The following is a 25,044-nucleotide window of genomic DNA, read 5'->3' on the forward strand; positions in this document are numbered from 1 at the left end:
CATTACTGCCTACATAGAGTGCACTGTCAGGTGCTCCAGAAAGCAGCTGCCAAAGTGCAAACATCCATCCCCAGACATGCATTGTCAGAAAGCCTGTGCTGGTTATTAAAAGTATTTAAAACCAGAGATGAACCACAGAATAAAGAGGCTTTTTTCCAGGGTAGGGTGAAAAAAGAATGTTTATTTTTGCAGACAGCAAAATTCAAGTTCAAATCTGGGCACCGCTCTGCAGACACTGGTGAGAAGAAGGCACTTGGTTACTTCAAACACATTGGGATGACAGGGAGGCAGCTCCCAGTGTTTAGTGAGATGCTGGGGGGCACACTGCTCCTCTCAGCCAGGAGTTTGGGCGCAGTAATATATGAACAGGTTCTGGTGAAGGTCAAAATCCAAGAAGGGAGCAAGTGGGATATGGCCCCTCTGTGACATGGATAGAACCCCAAAAGGAGCATCTGCATACAACTGTAGAAGGCAGCAAAACCTCTCCCCATCCTGTTGCTCCTGGGAAAGAGGAGCATGCCATCAAGGGCCATGCAAAAGGAAAGCAAGTTGCTGACCATTTGAATGTTTCATAAACTCGCTCAGTCTTCTCAGGACAGAAGCACCAGTACCAAGAGATCTAAAAAGGTGTGCTAAAGAACAGGGGATGTTGTAGCCACAAAACTCCTCATAGGACCCTGAGGGATACTGAGGGGTTTTGAGAACTAGAGATATCCATTCGTTCTGCCACACTGGAAGGGTTTCTTGCTTCTCTGATAAGGCCTCCTAGGATGATAGTATGTACACAAATCATGGCTTGGTGTGTGTAAAGCTTTACAGAAGTACATTGTATGGCTCTGTATCCTGCTTTGGTCTTGGCTTTAATTAGCACCATAAATGTAAGATACACAACTTTTCATCATGAAAATCACAAAAGAGCTCTGGATTTTGGCGAGAAAGGAGGACCCAGAGGCAGCTGTTCTGGGCCAACTCATTGTTGCTAGCAACCGTACAGGGGGAAGAAAATAGAACAGGTAATATCAGGGGGGTGTATAGTGCTGAGAGAAAGACGTGCATCCCTTCATTCAGCATATCCACCTAATGAACCTGTCGAAGAAGCTGGGCTGAGAGAGGCTGTCATAGTCCTTCTCCCGGAAGATGGCTGCCCGGTCCCCAAGGCCAAGCTTCAGCAGGACATCCATGTCTACATCACTCCCAAGAGCCACTACAGTGGGCATAACATCCTGCTTCTTCATGGAGTTGATGGCCTCTTCGAGGTTCTTGCTTCCTGTGATGCCATCAGTGATGAAGACGAAGGAGAGCTCAGCATTGCGGCGCGCGAGTCGCTGCCCATCTCCTGGGCTGAGCACGATGTTGTTGATGGCGTGTATGATGGCTGACCCGATGTTGGAGGATGAGTCCAGGTACTTGATCTGCGCCAGGGCGTTGGAAATTTCCGTCAGGTTGTAGGTCAATGGGAAGACCACATTCTGGTCCCTCTCACTGCCGTACTGCAGCAGTGCAACCCGCGCATTCATGTTGTCGCTGTTGCTATTGGCCAAGGTAAGCTGTCGGGCCACCTCCTCCACGAAGCGATGGGCCCTGTGGAAATTCTGCTCCCCAATCCTTTCAGAGCCATCCAGCAAGAAGACAACGTCAACGGGGCGCTGTGTGCACTGGGCCACTGCAAGCTCTGCGGGAGAAAGAAGACAAGAGTTGGAAGCACAAAGCCTACAGGCTAAGGTTGGGGCTTGCCTTGGGCAGTTTGGGCTTGGAGATGCCTTCATGCATCTTTGGCCAGCCCAGCTCTGCTGCCAAAGCCTGTCTTTGCAGCTGGTAATGTAGGTTTTTCTTCTGATGCCCTCAGCTTCTGGGCATTAGGTCTTAATGACTGTTAATTCTGGGGCCTCTGAGAGACCTCCATGATATCAGACAGGTCTGTGCGTTTCAGGCCCTGAGTTATAATCCACCTTCATACAGCAGTTCCCATCTGTGAGAGGAGCATCCAGAGATTAATGGCAGGCACTGTCTGCAAACCTCTTGGTTACTTCTCGAGTGGTTTACCTTCAGAGCTCCTCTTCACACACAGATATGGAGGACGAAAGCTGTTTCCATAGCTTTCACCCAGATTGGTTTAACCAGGAATCGCTAATTCCAGAAGAGCTCATAGAGGTTGGGTCATATGGCTGAAAACAAGACTATCTTTGTCAGTGTGCCTGTTCATATCAAAGCAGCCTTTGCAATATATAACAGATGAATAGTTGAGTGAACCACAGGGGACCATTATTGTTCTGTCACTTAGAACAGAACCTGTCCACAAAGCTGGCATGTGGGCATATGGATAGATACAGTGCACAAACCCAGAAAAAGAAGAAGAAAATGGCTATCTTTGGAGTCAGCTATTAAGGGCCATTATTTCATCCCTTTGCAGTAGTTATGTGTATTGCATTTAGTGTTCCTCTGCATGCCTGCTTCTCCAAGAAACACTTCCATTTCCTTCTTTTGAGCTTCCTCCTCTGCTGAAAGCATCACTTAGGAAGACAAGTGCAACAGCATCATTGATCGGTGATGTACCTACTGTGGCTGGCCACCCTCTGAACTGGCAGCAGGGCAATGGCCGTATCACTGCCAAGCAGTTCTATGGCTCCAAGAGTGAATCGCAAAGTCCTGGAGTCATTGTCATCATGTTTTGCATGATTGGCAAAGAATAGGAGACTCTGGAAGAGCCCCAGCTTGAGCACCCATTTCTAGCAACAAGGAGTAACTTTTGGGATGGGAGTATCACACTGAGTTGAATATCTGCTAATTGAGCAAATCCAGCTTGACAAAGTGTTCCTCAGTGCTCAGTGCTGCTGTGCTTGGATTCAGCATGAGGGGTGCTGAACCAGTGCCATTCCTTCTATGAGCTGAGCAACAAATGGTTTAGTACATGAGTACTATGTGTGCAGTCAATGTTATCAAAGGCACATTTCAAGCAAAATAGATAGACATACTCTTGGAACTACAGAGACAGCGTCCAACGTGAATCCAACAGCACAAGCCAGTGTAGCAGAAGCTCTGATAGTGCATATCATTGAGCTCATAGACTATTCGTACCACTTCCATCCAGGATAGAAGTCAAACCTGATGCAGGAACTTGCTGGTACTTGTGGTTTAACCTACCTGGCTTGAAATAGCAAAAGTCCGTGGTTGTTTCTGTATCGTGTTCCCTGACCTTGTAGACTTGCATTTCTCCTTAGCCCACACTGTATTGCATATCTACAATGACATGTCTTGAATGGTGCTTCCTGTACATTGTCTTACTGTGAACGATAGGCTTGTGCCATGCCAGCTCTGACTGCTGTAGAAACCAATCTCCAAGCAATGCTTTTCCTCCCAGAGCTTTTTGAATATTCAAATTCATCTGCAATACTTCACTCCTTCAAAGCAATAAAGGTGCATACTCACCTCTGCCCAACTTTCCTTAAGAAATGGTGTCTAAAGGTACATTGGTGCTGCAGTTCCCCGTATGCAAGCGCTGCTGCCATAAAGATACTTGGCCTTGGAAGTGCCTGACCTCCTGGTCCTCACCTGATCTGTGCAGCCGTGAAAGCGGAAAGGCAGACAAGAAGGCATGGCCCTTCCGACTACACAGTCTGATACCTGCATAGGGGCCTGCAAAGCCAGTGGAAGCAAGCGGGTGGGAGTGAGGGCTGCATATAATGTTGGAGAAGCATTACACCAGTCTGTACCCCCAGTGCTTGTCTACATGTGGTTATGTGTCCGGAGAAGACAAGCCTCCTACATGACCTGAAGCAAGCCTTATAAACTCCTAGTTAAGCCGACTGCAGCTGAGAGCAGCATCACTCCATGGAGTGATGGGACACCTTCCACTAGAGCAGCTTGCTCCAAGCCCCTGTGTCCAACCTGGCCTTGAACACTGCCAGGGATGGGGCAGCCACAGCTTCTCTGGGCACCCTGTGCCAGCGCCTCAGCACCCTCACAGGGAAGAGCTTCTGCCTAAGAGCTCATCTCAATCTCCCCTCTTTTGTTAAATCTGTCAAAACACAGTGGGAAGCTTGGCGTTACACAGACTATCTGGAATACATGGCTTAAAATCAGACTCAGACATGGGCTGATCCTTTTGCCTTCACCTAAAATGCAAAGCACTCCATGTAAAACTCTCCGAACTCTTTTCCCTCTGTTACATGCCAAAAGCAGAGCTCTCTGGACTCCTTGTCCCTATAGACCAGGAGCAAAAAGCATTGAAACCTTGGGAGAAGAACTATATTGTGCAGCATGTTTGATGGGCGCATGTGCTGGGCGACACAAACACTTCCCCTGCATCCCACACAGCTTCAAGCCTTGACTGGCAAGCCCCAGATGTTGAAGCAGAGGTGGAAGAAAACTGCAGTAAGTTCAAAGTGGGCAAGCTCCTCCTTCCATGAACTCCAAGGAAGCATCACAACCCAAGCATGTTTCTGAAGACCATACATCTCCCTTCTGCTCATTAAATATGACATTTGCTCAGTATACTTTATTGCAATAATACCATGCCACTTCGAGAGGCTGCAAAACCCACTTGCTGGCAGTAAACACTTCTACTTTTGTGCCTGCACACAAGATGCTGCTCTCTCATGGATTGAGAGGGCAGTAGTTATGCTGGAGTCAGGAATGGTTGATACCTGCCTGACTTCCTGTGAGTACCAGGAGCATCTGAGCTTATGGAAATACCACCCCTCATCTAAATAAATGCACATACCCACAGCACAAGTGGTGTCTCTGAACCAAGCTAGCACTTGGTATGGATTGAATCAAGTTGAAATACTTGCTTTTAAATAGCTCACATAACACATCATAGAGGTTTGGCTGCGCATAACCTCTATCTCTTGGCTACCAACAGGTACATGTTGCCAACTAAGACAGAAGAAACACAAGTGTAGAAGCAGAGAAAAAGGCAGAGGGAGCTCATACAGCTTCTGAGAGAAGCACTCCCCAGGTTTTGGTGCTCTCAGTGGAAAGCCAGGCTTGCCCCCTCTCCCATACCTCTTGCTTCTTCCCTTCAACATTGCCCACTGCCCCTTGGATGGTTGTACAGAGACACTCACTGCGGCAAGAGGAGATGCACCTTGCTTTGTCAGTCTTGCCACACAAGACCCAAAGAAAGCCCTCATGGTAACGCAGTGAGAGGATGCAGAAGATGCTTCGAAGCAGTTAGCAAATACGTATGTAGGAAGGCATGGAGAAAGCGCATTGCTGGTCCCTCTGCGTACTAAGGGCTCGCTCTGGCCCTCAGCCACACGTGTGTTGGGAGCCTCCTTGGTAGACCCTGATGCTTGGCTATGGCTGAGGGCTGGGACACGCAGCTCCTCTGCAGAAAAGCACTGGGCGAAGCAAAAGCATCTCTTGCCATCACTGAAGAAAGCTGCCATGCTCATCAGACAGCCAAGCCAGAGAAGGCTGCCCCTCGTGTCCCATCCCTCACTGAGCGCAACCAAGAACTGGAAGCATCTACCAGTCCATCTGCCCCCTCTGCCCAACAGGCACATGGGGAAAGACCATTACCACCTCCTCTCAACCTCTGCCTCCGCTCTCTTCACATTGGTCCCTAACAGAGATGTCAGCAAAGCCCTAGCACGGTTTCTGGGTCCCCCACAATCTCGCTGTGCACCATTTTGAAGGTGTCAATGAACAAGTCCATCCACTCTTGCCGCTCATTTCCAGTGGCAAACTTGGCTTTTTCGGCGGTAAAGGCCAAAGTGGCCACCAGCTGGGTGTACATGCTGGGGTCCTGGGATTCCCGCGTGGAGTTTAGGAACTGGGCGATGGAATGTATGGTGCTGGGGAAATCTATGTTGACTCCCTCTTCCATGGGGCGGAAAATAAGTGGATTTACGTTGCCAGGGTTCCTGTCATCTGCAAGTGAGCGTCAAAAGAATATTTTCAGGGCTTGCTGGCAATGGCTCTGAAAGCTGCCTGGCTTTCCTAGGTGCACTGCACCAGGACAACAGGGCTAATGAGGACAGAGAAGTAAAGACCAAAGCCACGTTCTGCATCTTTCTGCCACATTTTATGCCTAAGGAACGGTGGGATTTGGACTGAAATCACTCACACATCAACTGAGAGACCTCATGGAAACTGAACTGCCCAGTTCCTTCCTGCTCATCTGGCATAGGCACGATGGAGGAAGAGCAGTGCTGTGGGGTCCAGCTTCTTTCTGCATGTGGGATTCAGCCATCATGTATCTTTGAACTCTCCTCTAAGTAAACTGTACACATGATGCTGTACAGCCAGAAACACATCTAAGGGGCAGCACAGTGTGAACTCCTCGCCTGGCACTCAGCTTGCTGCTGCGTGCAGTGCTCCTTTGTGGTGTCCAGGCTAATCAGGACCCTGAAGCCACCATCTCCACCTGGCTGTGCTGGACTTCAGTGTGAATAAAACCCCCCAAAGCTCAAAGCAAAGCCTTTGGCATGGGTTAGAAAGAGTCTCACAGAGCATCATGCAGTTTCTATCAAAGCAAGTGGTCAGTTCAGATTTGCTGAGCATTCAGCCCATTTAACACGCCCATTAGCACCACAGCAACTGATGGGCAGTGGCACGGGGACAAGGATCTGCCCTGAAAACAGGATTTCCTTGGGCAAAGCACTAAGGCAGATGTGAACTCAAAGTGGTAACGTGCCTGTCTGCAAGTAGGAAGCCAAGGTGTATGTAATACCTGTCCCTCTCTGTGCTCTTCTGGCAATACCCAGGCTGGGGTACGTGGCATGAGCAATAGATTTGCTTCCTGAAGGGCCAGGACTGCAACTCTGAGGGCAAGAACAGAGCTGGATGTAGCTGCCTTCCTGACCTGAACCTGTCTGGCCTGTCTCCCACTGGACACATGCATTGGATACGCATGAAGCTCACTCACACCCCGTGTGAATGCACCATCTCCATCCAAAGGGTTTACACATGACTTGGCACCAGCTTTTGAGATGCTCTTGAAGAACCAGAGGAAGCTGAGCACTGAGAAGAGAAGCCCCAGGCTCCGTCACGTGCCTTAGGTCACATCCCATCCAATATGTTTCCCCTGCCATTAGACAAGTGTGGTCATTGCAGATCCTTCTAAATGATGCCAGCAGTGCATTACAGACCATCCAGTGTGGTGGATGGAAGGTCGTTTGCCCAGAGGCCCCTGAATCCCTGGGCATCACTGAACACTTGATCTACCAGGCCTAGCACAGATCCTTGCACACCAAGACAACTTTTGCCCATGCTGGCATAGGTGCAATGGCACTTTGACAGGAGGCCCACACCTACCCAGTCACATCACCTGTACCTATGTCCTCTGGGGCACAGGTATAGGGCCTGCCTACCTCATGGCTTGAGGGATTCCCAAGAGGGAACACCCTCAGATGCCTCCTCAAGCCATTTCTGTCCTGGTCCCCAGGACAGGTACCAGTGAACTGTTCTCACCTTGCATCAGGAGCAGAGACACCCAAGTGCACTACAGGGAAAGGACCACCAACTTCGCCTTGCTGTGGAGGGCTTCGAAGGCCCAAGCACCAGTGCTTGGGTCAGCCTCTCTCCTGCAGTGTTCTTCTGAAACGGGGAGGCTGCAGGGACCAAAACCTTGGAAGACACCAGTGTGGAATGGGGACGTCACCTCCTTGTGCACGGATCTGCAGGACAAAGCTCCTCAGAGGATATGGCAGAGGAGCCTGTGTGGGTAGCTCAGCATCACGGTTGGATGCTGTGTTCTCTGCATGGCCAATACGCAGAGATTTTAGACAGGAGTAATTGTGGCTTTTCTGTCTTCAGATTTCTGAGCATCCTGGGACCAGCTTTCCTTTGCTTTGCATGGAAATGAAGGGACTTCTTTGCCATCTGAGGTTCTGGATAATACTGAGTCAAAGATGGGGACTTGCGCAGGAGCATTCATGGCAAGAGGAGAGATAAAAACTGCAAGAAGTGGCAAAACTTTGTCCCCTGTAAGCTTTGTGCATACCAGCAAATAGTGCATCTATTGCCTTTAAACGGGCGCAGAGACTCAGGCAGGATCTACAGCAATTCAAGTTGCAGATCTGCCCCTTAACATGAAAAACGTGATCAAGTGAAGCTACCTGCAGTGAGCAGCAGCCGTCTCCTTTGTACCATAGGATCCTCACAGCCTTTTCCCTTCAATCCAACACCCCCAGTTAATTGTTAATTAAACACAGCCAGCGTTAGAGAAGCCAAAGCTTTGGGTCCACTGTGGTGGCATTTTCCATATGCTCCCTACCCCCTGCTCTGCTCTTGTCACTCCTGAGGAGCATCCTGCCCGGTGCTGCGGGTTGGGTTCTGCATCCCAAAGGTCAGCATGGGTGGGAGAGTTTATCAAGGGGGTTTTGACTTGGTGCATGATAGAGACATGGAACAAGTGAGCAATGGATTGCTGAGGTTGGAGACCAAAACCTGGTCAAAACCTCCTTGGAACTGGGTCAGGGCTAAGCCATGCTGGTGCACTAACGCAGTGCACTCGTACCTACCTGTGCAGAGAACTCGGAGAGGCAGGAAAAGAGCAGGAGATGAAACCCTGGAGCCTCTTCTCATGTAACTTAACAATAGTTCCCTTAACTCCTGCCACCCGAAGCAAGTGAATGGGGTTGCGCATCCCATTCCCACTCCTGGCCCTACCACTGTGTGCAGATAGCATGAAGGTACTTGTCATGTTTACCTGTCTGACAGGGCAGCTCAGGGCAGACGACCTGCGGATCTGGAAGGGAAAGAAACAAGGAAAACTGAGTGATGTGCTGCCATCCCCCCTTCCCCCAGCCGGGGCGGCAGGGCAAGGTCTTTTAGTGGGGAAAGGACTCCAATGGACTACCCCTGTTAAGTGAGGAAGGGCTGCTCATCCAGGGCTATATAAAAGTATAACCCAGTTTATGAGCTACTGGCCAACCTGCTGGGACACGGTGTCTCTGCAGCTGCTGCAATGCACCATATATACCCCCAACCCCAAACCCTGGCGCTGAAACCCCCAGTTCCAGTCAGAACTGTGCGAGGAGAGGTACAGACCTGGGCAGAGCACATCTTCCATCTTGTCAATGAATTCCTCTGCCACCAGGTCTGAGAAGAGCCTCATCTTCTGGACGCGCTGGGGTTCATTGCAGGCGATGGAGACCAGAGTCTCACTCTGTTCTGGCTGGTCAAACATGTCTCCAATGCCAATGGTGTTGACAACCACATCTCTACCGCAGAGAGCCCCGAGGTTCTTGTCGTCGTCCCGGGGGTCGTAACGTCCATCCGTGATCACCACAGCGAACACTTGGGCTTTCTCTCGCCTGCTTTCCTTGATGAGCTTGTTATAGGCAAACTGAAGGGCAGAAGGTGTCCAGGTGCCTCCAGCAATCCACTCCAGGCGCTTCACTGCTTCCTTGAAGCTCGACAGTGAATCAATGCGCTCGTCATCAAGCTTGATGGCTTCAAAGGTCCCCTCGTGACTGTACTGCACCACCCCAACACGGGCACCTGCCAATGAAGCATCAGGTCACTTGGCTTTGCATCCTCAGTGAAAATAGGGGGTCAGCAAATTTTTGTACCAGCAAAAAGAGCTGCCCAATTGGCCTAAAGAGCTGGGAAGGGAATAGGGAAGAGCTGCGGAAGTGCTGGATTGATGGATCGCAGCCCAGGGCAGCTACAAACGTGAAAGCTGGAGGAATCCAAACCCCTTTTCTGTTCCCTGTGCCCCACACAGTCCAGACCTGTCTGTGACTTGGGGTCCTTGGCAATAGAGCCCAGGCGGCTGACCACATTGACCACAAAGTTCTTCTCCAGGGTGAAGTTGGTGTAGCCAATACTCTCCGAGCTGTCTATGACGAACATGATGTCCAGGGCACCACAGCGCTTCTCACAGTCTGGGGAGAGGGACAGAAGGAGGAAAGCACAAAGGTCAGTGATGGTGGGAGCAAGAGACTATCTATGGGAAGATGAGACAGCATCACACCAAGCACCCACAGGGCTTGTGGATTGGATAGGGAGGGCTTTGCGTGCATCTTTCTGTTGATGTATTTGATACCCCCAATATATTAAATCTGTGCAATACACTCTATCCTAGCATCTGGACCATGCAACTCTGTATTACAGCTTATTGCTCTTAAAATAATCAGGAGGTGAGCAGGGAATTACTTTCCATGAAGGAAGCAGCCCCTGATGACCCCCTTTCCCCATCCCTCCATTGCTCATTCCCCTTCCCTGGGGAGAGGCGATGGTCTGCTCACCACAGCATCCGCATGTCTCCCGCACGTAGGTCATCACGTCGCAGTCCTGTCAGCAAAGGTGTGCGGGGTGAATGCCTCCCTCCCTTTACAGAGCATCCATCCTCTCTAAGGGAAAGGTTCCCCTTTCCCTTCCCACCCCTCTTTCCTTGGCTCCCATGGGAAGCCACAAGCCACCATTGCCAGGCAGCATCAGGACATGATGCTCTTTCATTCTCAGGCTGTGCATGGCAAAGCCATGGCTGCCCAGGAGGAAGAGCACTGGGGGATGCAGAGAAGTGCTACTTACAGTCAGGCCAGGATCTCCTGGTGGGCCCGGGGTCCCCTGTAAGAAGAGCATAAGGATTTCAGGCACAGTTTGCCCATGGGCTCCCTTTGTGGGAGCTACACATCGGAACCATCAAAACCATGGCTTTTTGCAGAGGGAAAGGTAGGAAAGCCTTGTCTGGCAGGTCCTCCACCAAGCCCTGCTGCAGGGAGACCCACTGGGGTCCTCTGAGCTTTAGAGCTTCAAGGAGAAGTGGGGAGGAAGAGGAGGGAGCTGCAGCATCTGCTCACACAGTGTCACGGTACTGTACCTCAGGGCCTGCTTCACCAGTGGGACCGCGGGGTCCGGGCTCACCTCCTGGACCAGGATCACCCTGGGCAAGAAGCAAAGAAGGGTCAGATATTACCCCAGCAAGGCTGGTGATGCAGGGACAGTCCTGCTGAGCATGGTCCCACAGCAGAGCTTGGGCAATGGGCCAGCAGGAGAGCAGACAGCACTGCCTCCAGCCCCTCTATCAGAGGTGTGGAAGGGGGACACTGACCACTGGAGGTCTGCTTACCGGTTCCCCCTTCTCTCCTTTGGTCCCTTGCACTCCTTTTGGTCCAAGCTCTCCTCTTGCTCCCTGCTCGAAGGAAGGAGAAACAGATCCAGCACAGGGCACATCTGGATGTGCTCAGGCAGCGGTGTTACTGCTAGAAGCCTATCAAGAATACATGCTTGCCTGGCCCAGGAGAGCACCCTCTAAACCAGTACAGAGCAAACAGTGTTTAATTAAGCATTAACTAAGAACAAGGAGGTTTTGCACAGCATGTTTCAGATAGTGTTAATATGGGCTTGGGAGATTCACCCCAGCTCTGCAGCTGCAGGGAACGGCTGTTGGCAGGACAGGCTCCTTAGCCAAACATCTGGGGAGCTGGGCAACGACTGCTGTGCATTACAGTCACTACTGAATGTAGGTGATGGAGACAAACACACTCACCTTGGGTCCTGGCTGCCCCTTTTCACCCTTGTCACCCTGTGAAGGGAGAGAGGTGGATGTCAGCACCCAAGCAGCACTGGTGCTGCAGTGTACATCTGCAGCGTGATGGTTGGAGCGGTGGGCACAGCCGTCTCCCCATCACCACTGTTGAGGCTGGGGTCCACACCACCTCTGCTGTGAAACTGGAAGAACTGTGGCCAGGTTCAGCCCTGCTGTTAACCCCCTTTGCAGGCTCCATGTTTTGGGGGCCCTGGTCACTTTTATTCCTCCTTCCCTCTTCTCCCAGCCTCCAACAGCAGCCACGACTGACACAGGCTTCTTTGTGGCATGTACATCTGATGGATGGGGGATAAATACCTGTGGTCCTCTGGGTCCAGGGTAGCTAAAGCCAGGTCTGCCTCTGTCACCCTTTCGGAGGAAAACATAAGACCTGTCAGAAGCTAAACCTGGCCATGACAGTGACAGTCATATAATCATTATCTATCTATCTATCTATCTATCTATCTATCTACCTACCCACCCATTCATCCATCCATCCATCCATCCATCCATCCATCCATCCATCCATCCATCCATCCATCCCTCCCAATGTATCTTTTTAACAAAAGCACACAGCAATACCCTTTCAAACACAGAGCTGCATTCAAAGACCTTACCTTTGGTCCTGGTGGTCCAGCATCACCTCTTGGGCCCAAGTCACCTGGATCTCCTCTTGATCCCTGCAGGACAGTGGAGGGAGTGGGTGACGATGTCCCCTGCAGCTCCCTGCATGCACATGGGACCATGCTGGAGAAACCAGCTCTTGAGAGGACGCTGCAGGACCATCTTCCCTCCCAGTGTGGTCACTGTGATAGGGTTTGATTCAGCACTTGGGTCCCTTTGTCCCATGGAGACACACGGATGTCACAGCACTACTGGATTAACCACACACCCAGGATGAAGACCAGGCCTGGGGAGACCTTTCCCTTCCTTCCATATTGTCATGGGAACATGTGGGACCAGGAGCAATGGAAAAGCAGTGGCTCCTAGGTCTTGCCATTTCTCCTTGCCCCATGGGCTAGCTGGGGCTTCTGGAATAGGTTTTATACTCCTTGGGAGGAACAGTGCAGCCAACTTGTGTCAATGGGACAAGCTCTCACTTGAGAGGGAGGATATGGTCATACAGATGACTTACTATCCTGCCTGGCTCTCCCACAGGACCTGAAAGGCCTCGGGGTCCTGGCATTCCTTGGTCTCCCTGCAAAGCAAGACACAAGAACATGGAGAGGAAGGCACAGGAAGGTGTGCGTGAGGAGGAAAGGGTGAGCTGCCCTGGATGGCAACAGCACTCTCCTTATCTTTGTGCTTACCCTTGCTCCTTTGCTTCCAACCTCACCGGGCAGGCCACGAGAACCCTCTGGACCAGGATCTCCCTGTGAGGAGGGTAAAGATATTCCCAGTCAGGGATGTCTCCAATGCATGGAAGCGGAGGCTGTACGTGATGCCACCAGGACACATGCACAGTAGCACATCACTCACACCACTCCTGTGCCTCTTGGGCTCACTTGCAATGGTCTTGGGGCAGTTGCTTTACTCACCCTTTCTCCTTTGGCCCCAGGAGTGCCTCTGTTGCCTTTTGTCCCTGGATCTCCACGTCGACCCTTGGCAGACACAAGAAAGCCACATAAATGGGATGTGAAGATGGATGCTACCCAAGCAGTGATATGTGGCTACCCTGCCTTCTGCTTCCTGGCTCAACAGTGGTCCCCTTGTCCCCTTAGTGTCTGTCAGGAGGGACAGGGATGCCTGTGCTGGCTCTGCCTGGGGGGACCTTGCCTTTGGCTTTTGGGAAGCCACAGCCAGACTATTCTGTCAGGAGGTGGTCACAGCAATAGCCATAAACACTCATGGTTCATTCCCTGAGGGTTCCCCATGGTGGCCACCAGATCTCCATTGCAAGAAGCCAGCAGTGTGGGGAACTTGCTAGAGTACAGCCCAAGAGTCCCTGAGCATCCACAGAGGCATCCCAGGGAATACAGGATGCTTTTCTGGGGTGGAATGGTTAACGTCACGCTTATGGACAATGGAAGTACTGCTCTGGGAAGGTGGAGGAGACATCCTCCATCAGGAGATCAGCATCTGCACAGTTTTTGGAGCAGGCAGGCTAAAGAAGGGGAGTTTCTCAGCACTCATCCATGAAACTGCATCAGGATGCTGTGGTGTTCCCACCATGCACAGACCTATTCAGACACTTACAGGCTCTCCTTTGGGTCCGGGAGGTCCTTGTTCACCCTTTTCTCCCTTTCTCCCAGCAGGCCCTTGTGCTCCAGGGTTGCCTGGAAGTCCCTTGGAGAAGAGAAAGCAACACAATTTGCTGGAAGAGAGGTCAGGGTGCACACATCCCCCTCTTGTCCTGTACCAAGCACATACACCCTTGAGCAGAGGTGCGTATGAGCACACAACTCATGCTTCCACATACCCACCATGCCTACACATCGATGCTATGTGCGTAGACTCCCGCCTCAGAGCAGTGTGATGCTGTGTCACCCTTCTTCTATCAACCAGTGCAAAGGCTGGTCAGCTTATATGGTCAGCTTATGTTTCTTATAGCATCTATCCAGCCTTGCTTAAAGCTGGAGGGTCATTTCAGCATCCTCCACTATGTCTGAAGTAACTGGCCAGGAGTAGATGGGAAGAGAAGGAAGGATACAGTGCAAGCAATCCCCTTTGTGCTGGTGCTGCTCCATGATCAGCGCTTGGTATCGCTCCATGCCACGAGGAGCAGACCCTACTAAGACACTGGATACACTGGAATGCTGCATGGACCTACCGGGCTTCCTTTTTCTCCTGGAGGTCCTGACGGTCCGCTGCGACCAGGCCGGCCAGGATCTCCCTGAAAGAGCCATAGAGCAATGGTCACTACCAGCATCATCAGCACGTTGCTGTGCTCCAGTGATGTGCACCATGAGGAGCACAAGGACACTGTTATAATGTCTGAGCCTTCACTTGTACCTTTATGCCTTCATCTCCTCTTTCTCCTTGGTCTCCTGCATCTCCTGGGTAGCCATCAGGGCCCTAGGGAGAGAAAGCACAAAGAACCACACATTTTGCAGTGCCTACCACGTGCACTTTCCCTGCAGAACGAATCAAATGGCTTAGAAAGTTGCTCTAGAGACTCCAATAGTTCTTGCTTGTTGGTTGGAAAGGACCTTGAGATCATTTGGTTCCAACCCCCTTGCATCATGCAATCTGTAGGAAAATGGGCCAGTTGGACGTTGTTGGCCATCTTTGTACTACGTGCAACTGATGTGCTGAATGAGAGTAAAGCATTCCTACCTTGTCACCAGGGTCTCCCTTGCAGCCTGGTGGTCCGATTCTGCCCAGCTTGCCCTGGAGAGATTGAATTCCAGAGAGAAAGACAGAGAAGTTGTAGGTGTCCCAAAGGAAAATACAGCTTTCCTTGGCTAATCTTTAACATCATCTGCTGACCATGCCTGTCATCAGCTAAAGAACGAATAGCAAGTGTATTCCTTAAACAGGAGTGTGGTGTGCAGAGACAAATGGAAGAGGAGAAAATAGCCTAAGAGCCCCAACTTAGGTGGAAATTCAAGCATGCTCATCCTGCACACGTGCCCTGGGTGATAGACACATTCCTTGAGGCTGGATTTGGAGATCACTCATGTTTTGTTGGTCCTCTGTCCTGCATCTTGGGTTGGAACAGGTCTGCAGCCCATGAGAGCAGTGATGCCTTGTTCTGCATCCCAAAATGGCCTTGCAGGCAATGCTTAGACAGCTTGTCCTGGGTAGAGAGTGGTGGGGACTGAAGGAGTGGTTTAAAGCTTCAGCAGGCATTTGAGGAGTGGGAAGAACTGATATTGCCTTGCAGCTGGGTGTATGAGAAATGCAGAGCAAACCCAATGTGTGCTGGCCAGTGGACAAAGCCATCTGAAAGCAGCTCCAATTAGGCTATTCGGCTGTGCTACACCTGCATGGCATGCAGACCTAAGGGAGGTCATGGCCCTCTATGCTCACTACAGAGGTTTGGGTTGGAAGGAACTTTAAAGCTCATCCAGTTCCAACCCCTGCCATGGGCAGGGACACCTTCCACTGGAGCAGCTTGCTCCAAGCCCCTGTGTCCAACCTGGCCTTGAACACTGCCAGGGATGGGGCAGCCACAGCTTCTCTGGGCACCCTGGGCCAGCGCCTCAGCACCCTCACAGGGAAGAGCTTCTGCCTAAGAGCTCATCTCAGTCTCCCCTGTTCTGGCAGGTTCAAGCCATTCCCCTTGTCCTGTCCCTACAGGCCCTTGTCCCAAGCCCCTCTCCAGGTTTCCTGTAGCCCCTTTAGGCACTGGAGCTGCTCTAAGGTCTCCCTTTAAGGAGCCTTCTCTTCTCCAGGCTGAACCAGCTCAGATCTAAGCTCAGCTCTTTGAACCTGGCTTTAGGGCTTTAATATCGAGAACAAGCAGCAGCTGGGAGCTGAGATTTCAGATTTTTGACACACTGCCTCGAAACCCCAATTTCTGCAGAACTTTCTGTTTCCTTTAGGGGTCACTAACACTCAAGATGAGGTATCTCCAAGCCCGCATCGCCTCCCGTATCAGGAGCACAGCCTGAGTTGCACATCCATTTCCTTGCTTGCTGATGAAGGGATAGCTCTCCCTATGTCATCTGAATTACTTCATCTCCAACCTTCTCAGGTATTCCTACAATCCATGCGGAGCAACGTGTAAATAAGTTCATAGAAACCTCAGTCAGAGCAAAAAGCATGTGGGATAATGGGAGAGGAGAAATGCAGCCAGTGGAGATAAGGGTGGGTAAAGAAATGGAACAGCAGCAGCTACATTACTAAGTTGTGTTACCTTCTGTCCATCAGTGCCATTCCTGCCGGCCAAACCAGCGGCACCCTGGGATCAAGGGGGAAAAAGAAGGATCAGTGATGTGTTAACGCACACGCAAGGGCTGGAAGCTGGGGCAAGGTGTAAATGTGCTTTCTTACCCGCCGCCCATCGGATCCAATCTCACCCTGGGGGAAGAAGAGGGCAAGAGTCAGACACTGACTACCTCCACCACCCATTTACCTCGCACAAACATCTCCACTTCAGGATACAATGCCTGAAGGAGGAGATGCCCCTGGAAATGCCTGCCTATGTCTGCATTTACATATGAATAGGGTTGTTATTCTCCCCATTACAGCTAGACTCTTCTTTGCGACAGAAAGGTGCCCACCCCACCCCACAAGTGCCCAGATATGGTCTCTTCTTTCTCACCTTCTCTCCTTTTAGCCCTGGGACACCCTAGAAGGAAAGGACAACGCTGTGTTAGTGCCTGGGGATGAGCAGGAGCTGGGCTCTCAGCTGGGAAACAGAGAGGTGAGAGGGAGAAGCAGAGCTCCCCACTGCTTTCCCATAACCCAATGACTGCAAAGAGCTCAGTCACTGGCTATGGGATTCTTACCTTGGGACCAGGGTATCCGATGGGACCTTCGATACCTGGGTCACCCTTGAGGGAAGAAGGCACAAAGCGTTAGCTCCAGTGTGGCAGAGCTGCAGCCCCAGCTAACACAGGGGCAGCACTGCTGGCTGTGATGGTGTGGGGCTTACCACCACTTACCTGTCTTCCTTTCAGCCCAGGGGAGCCTGGTTCACCCATGTTCCCCTTTGCACCCTAAGGAAAGAAAAAATCCCAATGTTGAGTCTAAGCTTGGTGCTGACTGTGAGAAAATGGCAATTTCTGGGAGCATCAGAAGTGGGCTTGCAAGGCCTGGGGTAAAGGTTGGACTTAATGATCTTAAAGGTCTTTTCCAACCGCATTGATGCTATGATTCTGTGCTGGTGCATTTCTGCATCGCCAGATGCTCCTACAGAGCTTGGGGCAGCAGGACCTGCTTTATTCCAGGGAAAGGCTCTGTGGGGAGAGGAGCACACCAGGCTAGAGGCAGGAGAGTGGGACACTGGTGTCCATGCATCATCTTCAGCACACACACAGGGAGACACCGGTGCTGGATGTGTGCTTCATTCACTCCATCACAGCAGCCTCCCAAGGCTAAGGCAGACACTGGGGAGCTGTTTTCCATCTTGGTGAAGGCTGCCTGCAGCTGAAGTGGGGTTTAGGGCATCCTGCACTGCCTGCATTATCCTCTTCCCACAGGCTTAGGGTGACTTACCTTCTGCCCTCGGTATCCCTTGGGACCAGGTGGACCTGCAATCTCCAGGCAGCTCATCTTGTAGCACTGAAATACAAGGGATGGAACAGGAAGTGTAAGCACCTTGGCTCTCCATGCACCTCTCCCTGTGGACGTGGTGCTAAAAACTACCCCAACTCCAGCCATGGGCAGAAAGTTGCCACAAGCACATTCATAATGGCTTGAGAAGAGGGCCAAACTGCAAGAACAAGACTGTTCAACGTCAGATGAGGTGGGGTGGGCTTGCTCTTCTGCGGCTGTCAGGCAATGTGCCCTTTGGAGCATCACTCTGCGCACTGTGTATGCAAACCATGTCCACATGGTATCAGCAGGGCTTCACCTACAAAACTATCCCAAGTGATGAAATGAGCCTATTCTCACTGTAGGCAGGGGAAAGCAGAGAGTAAAGTGTCCATTATGCCATTTCAGACATAGGATAAAGGGACAGGTCCTCAGGCTGTTGCACGGATCTATGGGTAGGCAGAGACACATCCTGCGCAATCTGTCCTTCTACTTTTGGGGTACGAGCTGGTCTTCTCTAAGTGAGACAACTTAAACCTGTGTTACCTGGCAGCGGCATAGAGATGCTGCTCACTCACCTCTCCGTAGGCTTCATGTTTCTGCAAAGGAGAAAACAGGATGGACAGAATCAGTGAAGGTCAACCCCAAAAGAGAACCAGAACCACAATCCTAGAGGTCCATGTGGTAGTAAGGGAGGGAAGGTGGTAAAGGTCCCATGGCTTTAAAGAAGTTCTCAGAGCAAACAGTGCCTCACAGGTGGGACCTCAAAGGCCATGCTGAAGGTGAGTACACGTCTCAGTGCTGGTCCATGCACCCCTGGATAGGGAGCAGGCTGGGTATGGGTCTGGCCTTCAGCAAAAGCCAGGGCGAGGGTGGCAGCCTGCCCATAAACCATAGGCACAAACCAAGGAGTCCTGGTTTAGCACTTAAGCAGACAAATCCAAGATGATCCAGATTCTATTTGCCCCATGAGAAAGGAAGAGCAACAACGTGAAGGCTTTTCCCTGGCTCAGCAGAGCCCTGCCAAAACCCATAGTGGGGCTGCTCAGAAAGCATTCCCACCACCCATATGCTGCTTCTCTCTCCCTGTTCTCCTCCCATATCATACCATAGCTTGGATTATCCTGTCAATGGTGTTCACGTCAATCTCCAAGGTGTCCTTTTGTGTGATGGCGTAGTTGTTGCGGTACAGCTCATGGGGGAGGTTGGCGATCTCCCGCAGCCCCTGCTCATAGACGTTCTCACTGGGTGCCACTGCAAAGAGCTTGATGCCCATGTCTCGTGCCCTCTCTGCCTGCACCTTCATCCCCCCGCAGGGGCTGCCGGTGACGTGGCCATCGGTGATGACTATTGCGAAGTTCACACCTGAGGCCATCTGGGTCTGGATCTGCTCCGTCATGTTGGAGATGGCGCAGTCGGTGAAGGTGCCCCGGCCAAGGTAGTTAATGGCATTCAGCCTGGGGAGGTAAATGTCTTTACTGCTCGTCAAAGGGCTGTATATCTCCACCACATCCGAGTAATGGAGCCCACCAAACTGCCAGGTGATGTAGACTTGGTTCTGGTAGAGCTCGCTCTCCAGTTTGTCGATGAACACAGGGATGAACCGCTTGATTTGGTCCACGAGGCTCTGGATAGGCACAGTCTGCAGAGCTACGCTCTCCGAGGTGTCAATGATGAAGTACACGTTGATGGGGCAGTTCCTCTTTTCTGCATGGAGATGATGAGGCAGAACATGTCAGAGCTCTCCATGCACCCCCTTTATTGCCCCCCCAGAAACCTGGACTGAGAAGCTTATCTATTCATCACATAGAGGACAGCACATAGAGTTGTGAAGAGATCAAACAACAGCATGAGGCTTAAGGTCCGGCTTCCTGTGAGGGTGTTGAAGCTCTTGATAATTAGGAGTTAATTCCACCTGGGTTGGAGGAAATGAGGGGGCTGAGGATTTAGGCCCAGGGTTGAATGAAGAAAGGCAAACGTGTGACTTCTGCTCTTCTGCACTAAATGAATGCTTTGCCTGCCAGGCTGCTGGTTGCTCTCTGGTTTATAATCGTTGTCAAGAAGACCATACCCAAGCATGACATTGGAAGAAGTCCCACCTAGCTTGAGCACCTCACCATCCTCAAAGGGAAGAGCTTCTCCCTTATATCCAACCTGAACGTCCCCTGTTTACTCTTAAACCCATCACCCCACCTCCTACTAAATCCAGAGCTTGTAACTTCATTACTTATGGATACAGAGCTTGTTATTGCATCAGCTGGGAGAAGGCACCCCTGGCAGACCCCAGATCTTCAATCCCTGCACTCCAATGCAAGCCCAGAAACGGGAGTTTTGGTGGACAGTGTTCCTTGGAGATGAATCACTACCACAGGGCCTGGGAGTGCAAAGGGGCAGCAGAGGTTTAGTGCCACTATTCCTGGTGAGCAGGCTCTCCAGCTAAGCATGACTATTGCTTTTGGTGAAATTACTGCCTACAAAGGAAAGAGGCACCCATTGATCAGGTTAATACCTGTACAGGAGGTAGGGCTGACATCTCCAGGGTCCCCATCAAGCTGAGCATGGAGAGAAACCAGAGCCACACAAAGGAGTGTGGTAAAAAAGGCTCGTCGGAACATCTCAGCAGTTCCTCTGGATATTGAGATGCCTGTGGGAAAACACAAGTTAGATGTTAAGCACCATATACAGCCTCCTAGTGCTGCTGGGGAAACACAAAGCCAACCAAGGATCAGGTGATGGAGCTCTAGACAGTGCATCTTGATTGTCTGATTTCATGGTTTCTCTTTATGGCCACCCCATGCCCACATTGACTCCATCACCCCCAATCCACACGGGCATAAGCATCCATGCTCCTCCTCTTTGCCCGCTTGGCCACAGCACCAGTGAAGGTGTGCAGCAGGTCCTTTCCATCTCACCATGTGAGTACCAAAAGGGAACAACATCCCTTGCTCAACAGCACTGCTTTGTAGCCCACACAACCCATGGAATGAAGGGATGAATAAACAAGCACCCGAAGAAGTGCACATCTTTAGCAATGAACCCATCATGCTGGGCCTGCAAGGTCCAATCGCACGCAGGAGCATATTTTGTGTAGGGTAATGATAACTTAAGCAGCAGCAAAGTTGGAGATCTCGTCTGATGAGCTCTTGGGAATGTATAAGGATATTCACAGTCAAAATCCAGGCAACGCTTTTCAACAGCAGCATCCTAGAATCATAGAATCAACCAAGACCTCTAAGCTCATCCAGTCCAACCATTGCCCAGCACTGCCAAGGCCACCACTAACCCATAGCACTGAGGGCCTTGGCTACACAGTGTATGAACACTTGCAGGGACGGTGACTGCAGCCCTGCCCTGGGCAGCCTGTTCCAATGCCTGAGCACCCTCTGGGGAAGGAATTGTTCCTCAGCTCCATCTAAACCTGCCCTGGTGCAGCTTGAGACTGTTACATAGAGGAAGGGGTGATGCTGGGCTTTGTGTCTTGAGGACAATAGCTCTAACCAGCGTGGCTCCTTGAGGGCACACAGACTATAGATGGGGCATTTGTGATCTCTATTATGAAAAGAAGACCTGAGCCCAGTTCAGAAAGAGATCTTCTTCCTTGAAAGGCATTTTTGGGTATCTCTTGGAAGAGTCCGAGTCTTGAACGGACACCGAGAGTGCATTCGGTTGCATTGGTAGTGCAGGGGGAGAGCAAGTTATGCAGCTGGGCTGACCATGTCCTAGTGATGTCCCTGCATAGGTCAGTGTGTCTCAGTTTTCATTGCACTGCAGAGAACAGAAGGGCTATCACAAGGATGAAATACATTAATGCTGAAGGGGTGTTTTAGTTAAGGATCAAGACTTCCTCCTTCTGCACTTACTACAGGTCTTGTTTGACCACGATGCAGAGCTGCAGGAGATCCTGATCCCTCGTAGGTCACAAAGGCTTTGTGCCTCGAGACAGCACCATTTTAGAGCCAGTCTTTACTGAGGAAGCTGGAGGCATTAGCTTTTGGAGAGGCTGGGAGCACCAGAGGCTTTGGCCAAGTGTCTGACTCACTCACAGATCAGCACTTCCCAAGTTTAACCATATCCCTACCTCGGGCCATGTGTGCGCAAGAGCTGCTCTCTACAGAGGAGCAAGAAGCAGTTAAACTGCATAGATAACCAGGGGCAGCTATGACATAGGACTGCTTCTACCTGCAGTCCTGGGGCCTTTGAAATGGGTCAATGAACCTTAGAATCCCATATCATAGACTGGTTTGTGTTGGAAGGGACTATTCTGTCATCCTCAGAGTGTTATCAGCTGTTGAGATGCTGTTGTTAATCTCGTATCATCTGATATTTCCCTTCCAGCCCCATCTCCTGCTGTGAAACTTCAGGTTTCGCCAGCAAAAGAGTGTATTTCTGACACATGGCCACATATGCAAAAGCATATGGAGTTATCTACACAGAGGTCTTTCAGAAGGACCCAAGTTCTCTGCTTGTGGGTGTCTATTCCCATACCAAGCAACTGAACCAAATGTAATGCTGGGGCAAAGAAATGACTTGCACTGTGTGTAGTACAGTTATTTGTGCTCTCATGTCTGACCATCACACACAAGTTCCTCCCGGTGCACTGTGTACTTCTCCTTCAATCCCACAAGACCTCTTATAGCTGAGCAAATTGGTCCCACATTCCCACAAATTCAGGTGCTCTGCTCTCTAAGCAAACTCTGCCTGCAAGGAGCTTATTTCAAGCCATGAACATTACACTACCCTCAAGCAAAGAGAACTATTCTAGCTATGGCATATACAGAATAAAGTTAGAAACTCCACTGCTGTTCCGACATGGACCCAGATCCAGCTTTATTCATGCCCAGTGGGCAGTGCCTGCGATGCCACCTGCTTGTACAGCACTCCAATATTTGCTAAGTAAAACCTGGGGGGGAAAATCAGCCCAAAAGCATCCTATTTGGTACAAAAACTCTCATAAATGCACCTCCTTGTTCTCCTTTGCATGTGGGAACAATGTCAGTGTTGGTCGCAAACGTGACCACAAGGAGCCCTGTACTTTAGCTCCTGTGCACATCACCCAAAGGGGAAGGTTTCCCAACATCAGCAGGGATCCCAGCCCTTCTCCAGCTCTCCTACTGCAGCTCCACTGGGAATTTCGCCAGGGAAAGCCCAGGAATGCTGGACGGAGCAGACAGATCCCAGCTACCAAACTAACAGAGGAGCCTCTGCTGATGAAACCCAGCAAAACTCAAAGGCATGAGTCCCAGGTTCATTTAATCTGTATGTTCTGGAATCCCAGAAATCAAAGAGGAATTGTGCAGCACATCGGTCGCTCTGCTGCACATCAGTATAGCTGAACTCAGCTTAGCTGTCCCGGGGATTTGGTTCAATAGTCTCCCCCTCCAATAGATCCTCTAGGCCTTTGGCCCTTGTAGATGAGAATCTGTGGCTCACACTACCCACAGTGGACAAAAAGCTCATGGAAAAACACCCAAACTGGCCAAAAGCAATAGGAAAACATCTATTCTCCTATTGTAGGTACTGCCTAAAGACGATGTGTCTGAACGGAGTGGCTTGCTGGCGAGCCATAAGCAGCACACTAGCTCTGCAGCTTGCAGCTGGGTTTTTAGGGGGTAGCTCTTCTATTCCTCATTGGAGAACCATCCGAAAACTGCCACACGCCACCCGTTCCAAGGAGAGGAAAATTCTGCCTACCTGGAAAACGAAGTCATCAAAATTCCCTCCGAAAGAGCCTCCCAAACGCCAGGAAGAAGACTTGGTCGAGTTGCTCGTATCACGAAGGCTCCCGCATCCCAGGCTGTGCGTGCTCGGGGGTCTGGGGAGGAGCAGCAAAGGCGTCTCCAGCCCAGGCTCTTCTATCCCTGGAACTGCCCCTTCTCTCTTCCTCCTCCTTCGCAATCCTCGCGTGTAGTAGCTGCAGACATCCACCGAGAGTCACTGTGGGTCCACGAGCACCTCGGGATGGTCTCCTCCCATCGCTCCCCTCCCAAGGCTGTCATCTTTGGACCTGAAGGCATCTTTCTTCTAAACAAGCTGGAAGAAGTCTCGTTTTTCCATGATGAGAGGCCCCATTTTCGTGGTTGGCATCGCTGCCCCACATATTTATACCATCAAATAGTGTTCCTCTTACTTTCCCCCTCCTTTTCCCGTCCTAGTAACGTGTCCTGAATGGAACAAATAAAACAAGAACAGCTCAAAAAAGAGCAATTTACATCTTTAGCTTTTGCAGATATCCAAGTCTTGCTCGGAGTCATCCAAGTCTGAGTAGTACCTGTTACTATTGATAGCTTTGGGTGTTTTGTTGCTGGGTTGGGGCTTGAGGAGGGACTGGTTTTCCTTTTTTGTCTGATTTTTATATTCACAGGCAATTTTTAGCTCTGTTGAATCAAAAATAGTGGGAAATGTCCCAATAAAATATAGGGAACAGCAACGACTTTCATGAGCATGGCCTGTTATCCACTGAGTTATCACTTTCTGCACCCCAGAGAGTGAGCAGGAGGTCAAGGGAGGGGATTATCCCCCTCTGCTGCACTCTGGGGAGACCTTAGAGCAGCTCCAGTGCCTAAAGGGGCTACAGGAAACCTGGAGAGGGGCTTTGGACAAGGGCCTGTAGGTCCACAGCAACGTAGGGTCTCTGGGATATCAACATCTCCTAAGGATCTAGTGAAGAAACACAAGGTCATAGATAAGGCCGTGCACTTGGCAAGGCTTCAGTAATGCTGTAGGTTGGGAAATCCTTGGGGTTGTTTAAAATAGAACCCTAGAAACTCCAAACAATGCTTCCTTACGTGGTAGCAAACAGCACTTTATGAGCACGCAAATGCTGTATATATATAAGAACGGGGTGCTAAGTAAATAAGAACTGCAATAGCATAGGGGACTTAAAAGATAACACCAGAATGTTAACACTGGAAAAAGTATGCAGAGCCCCCAGTCGCCCTTGTGTGTTCATGATGACTCTCTAAACATCCTGGAGCAGTTGACTTTAATGGCCTAAATCCCAGGAAATGCTGCTAAAATATGGGATCAAATGAACACTTGCTTTTTTTCGTCAGAAAGATTCGCCTTTGTGTCTCATTTTACCACAATTCAAGAATGTTAAACACAGTGGGGGCTGTTTGCAAGTACATGACCTGAGCTAAGCTAGAAAAGAAATGGGTTTACTTCTTTCGTTTCTTTAATAGATGTTTTAATAGACCTATTTGAAAGATGTTGTAGTAGATGTATTTAATAGATGTTTTAGTAGATCTATTTAATAGATGGTGTAATAGATCCATTTAATAGCTGTTGTAATAGATCCATTTAATATTTGGTTTAATAGGTATACTTAATAGATGTTTTAATAGATCTATTTAGCAGATGTTTTAATGGGTGTCTTCTCTTTAGCATCAGTGACAACGAGCAGGACCTGCCAGGGATGT

The 25,044-nt window shown here is 50.4% G+C and overlaps 1 protein-coding gene across 1 annotated transcript; it reads right to left on the reverse strand.

The window, feature by feature from the left end:
- Positions 1–1,064: 1,064 nt before the first annotated feature.
- On the reverse strand, positions 1,065–20,241 carry COL6A2 (collagen type VI alpha 2 chain; the record flags this gene model as incomplete). The annotated part of the gene is made up of 27 exons (XM_080632006.1): positions 1,065–1,672; positions 8,657–8,695; positions 8,998–9,450; positions 9,684–9,836; positions 10,200–10,245; positions 10,486–10,521; positions 10,775–10,837; positions 11,024–11,086; positions 11,444–11,479; positions 11,801–11,851; positions 12,100–12,162; positions 12,618–12,680; positions 12,793–12,855; positions 13,021–13,083; positions 13,679–13,768; positions 14,253–14,315; positions 14,435–14,497; positions 14,759–14,812; positions 16,284–16,328; positions 16,421–16,447; positions 16,692–16,718; positions 16,879–16,923; positions 17,035–17,088; positions 17,588–17,653; positions 18,205–18,225; positions 18,735–19,333; positions 20,136–20,241. 27 exons carry the CDS (start codon positions 20,239–20,241, stop codon positions 1,065–1,067), a joined length of 3,060 nt encoding a protein of 1,019 aa, XP_080488132.1.
- Positions 20,242–25,044: the final 4,803 nt, after the last annotated feature.

Source organism: Psittacula echo, assembly GCF_963264785.1.
Source record: "Psittacula echo genome assembly, chromosome: 20".
Taxonomy (NCBI): Eukaryota; Metazoa; Chordata; class Aves; order Psittaciformes; family Psittacidae; genus Psittacula; species Psittacula echo.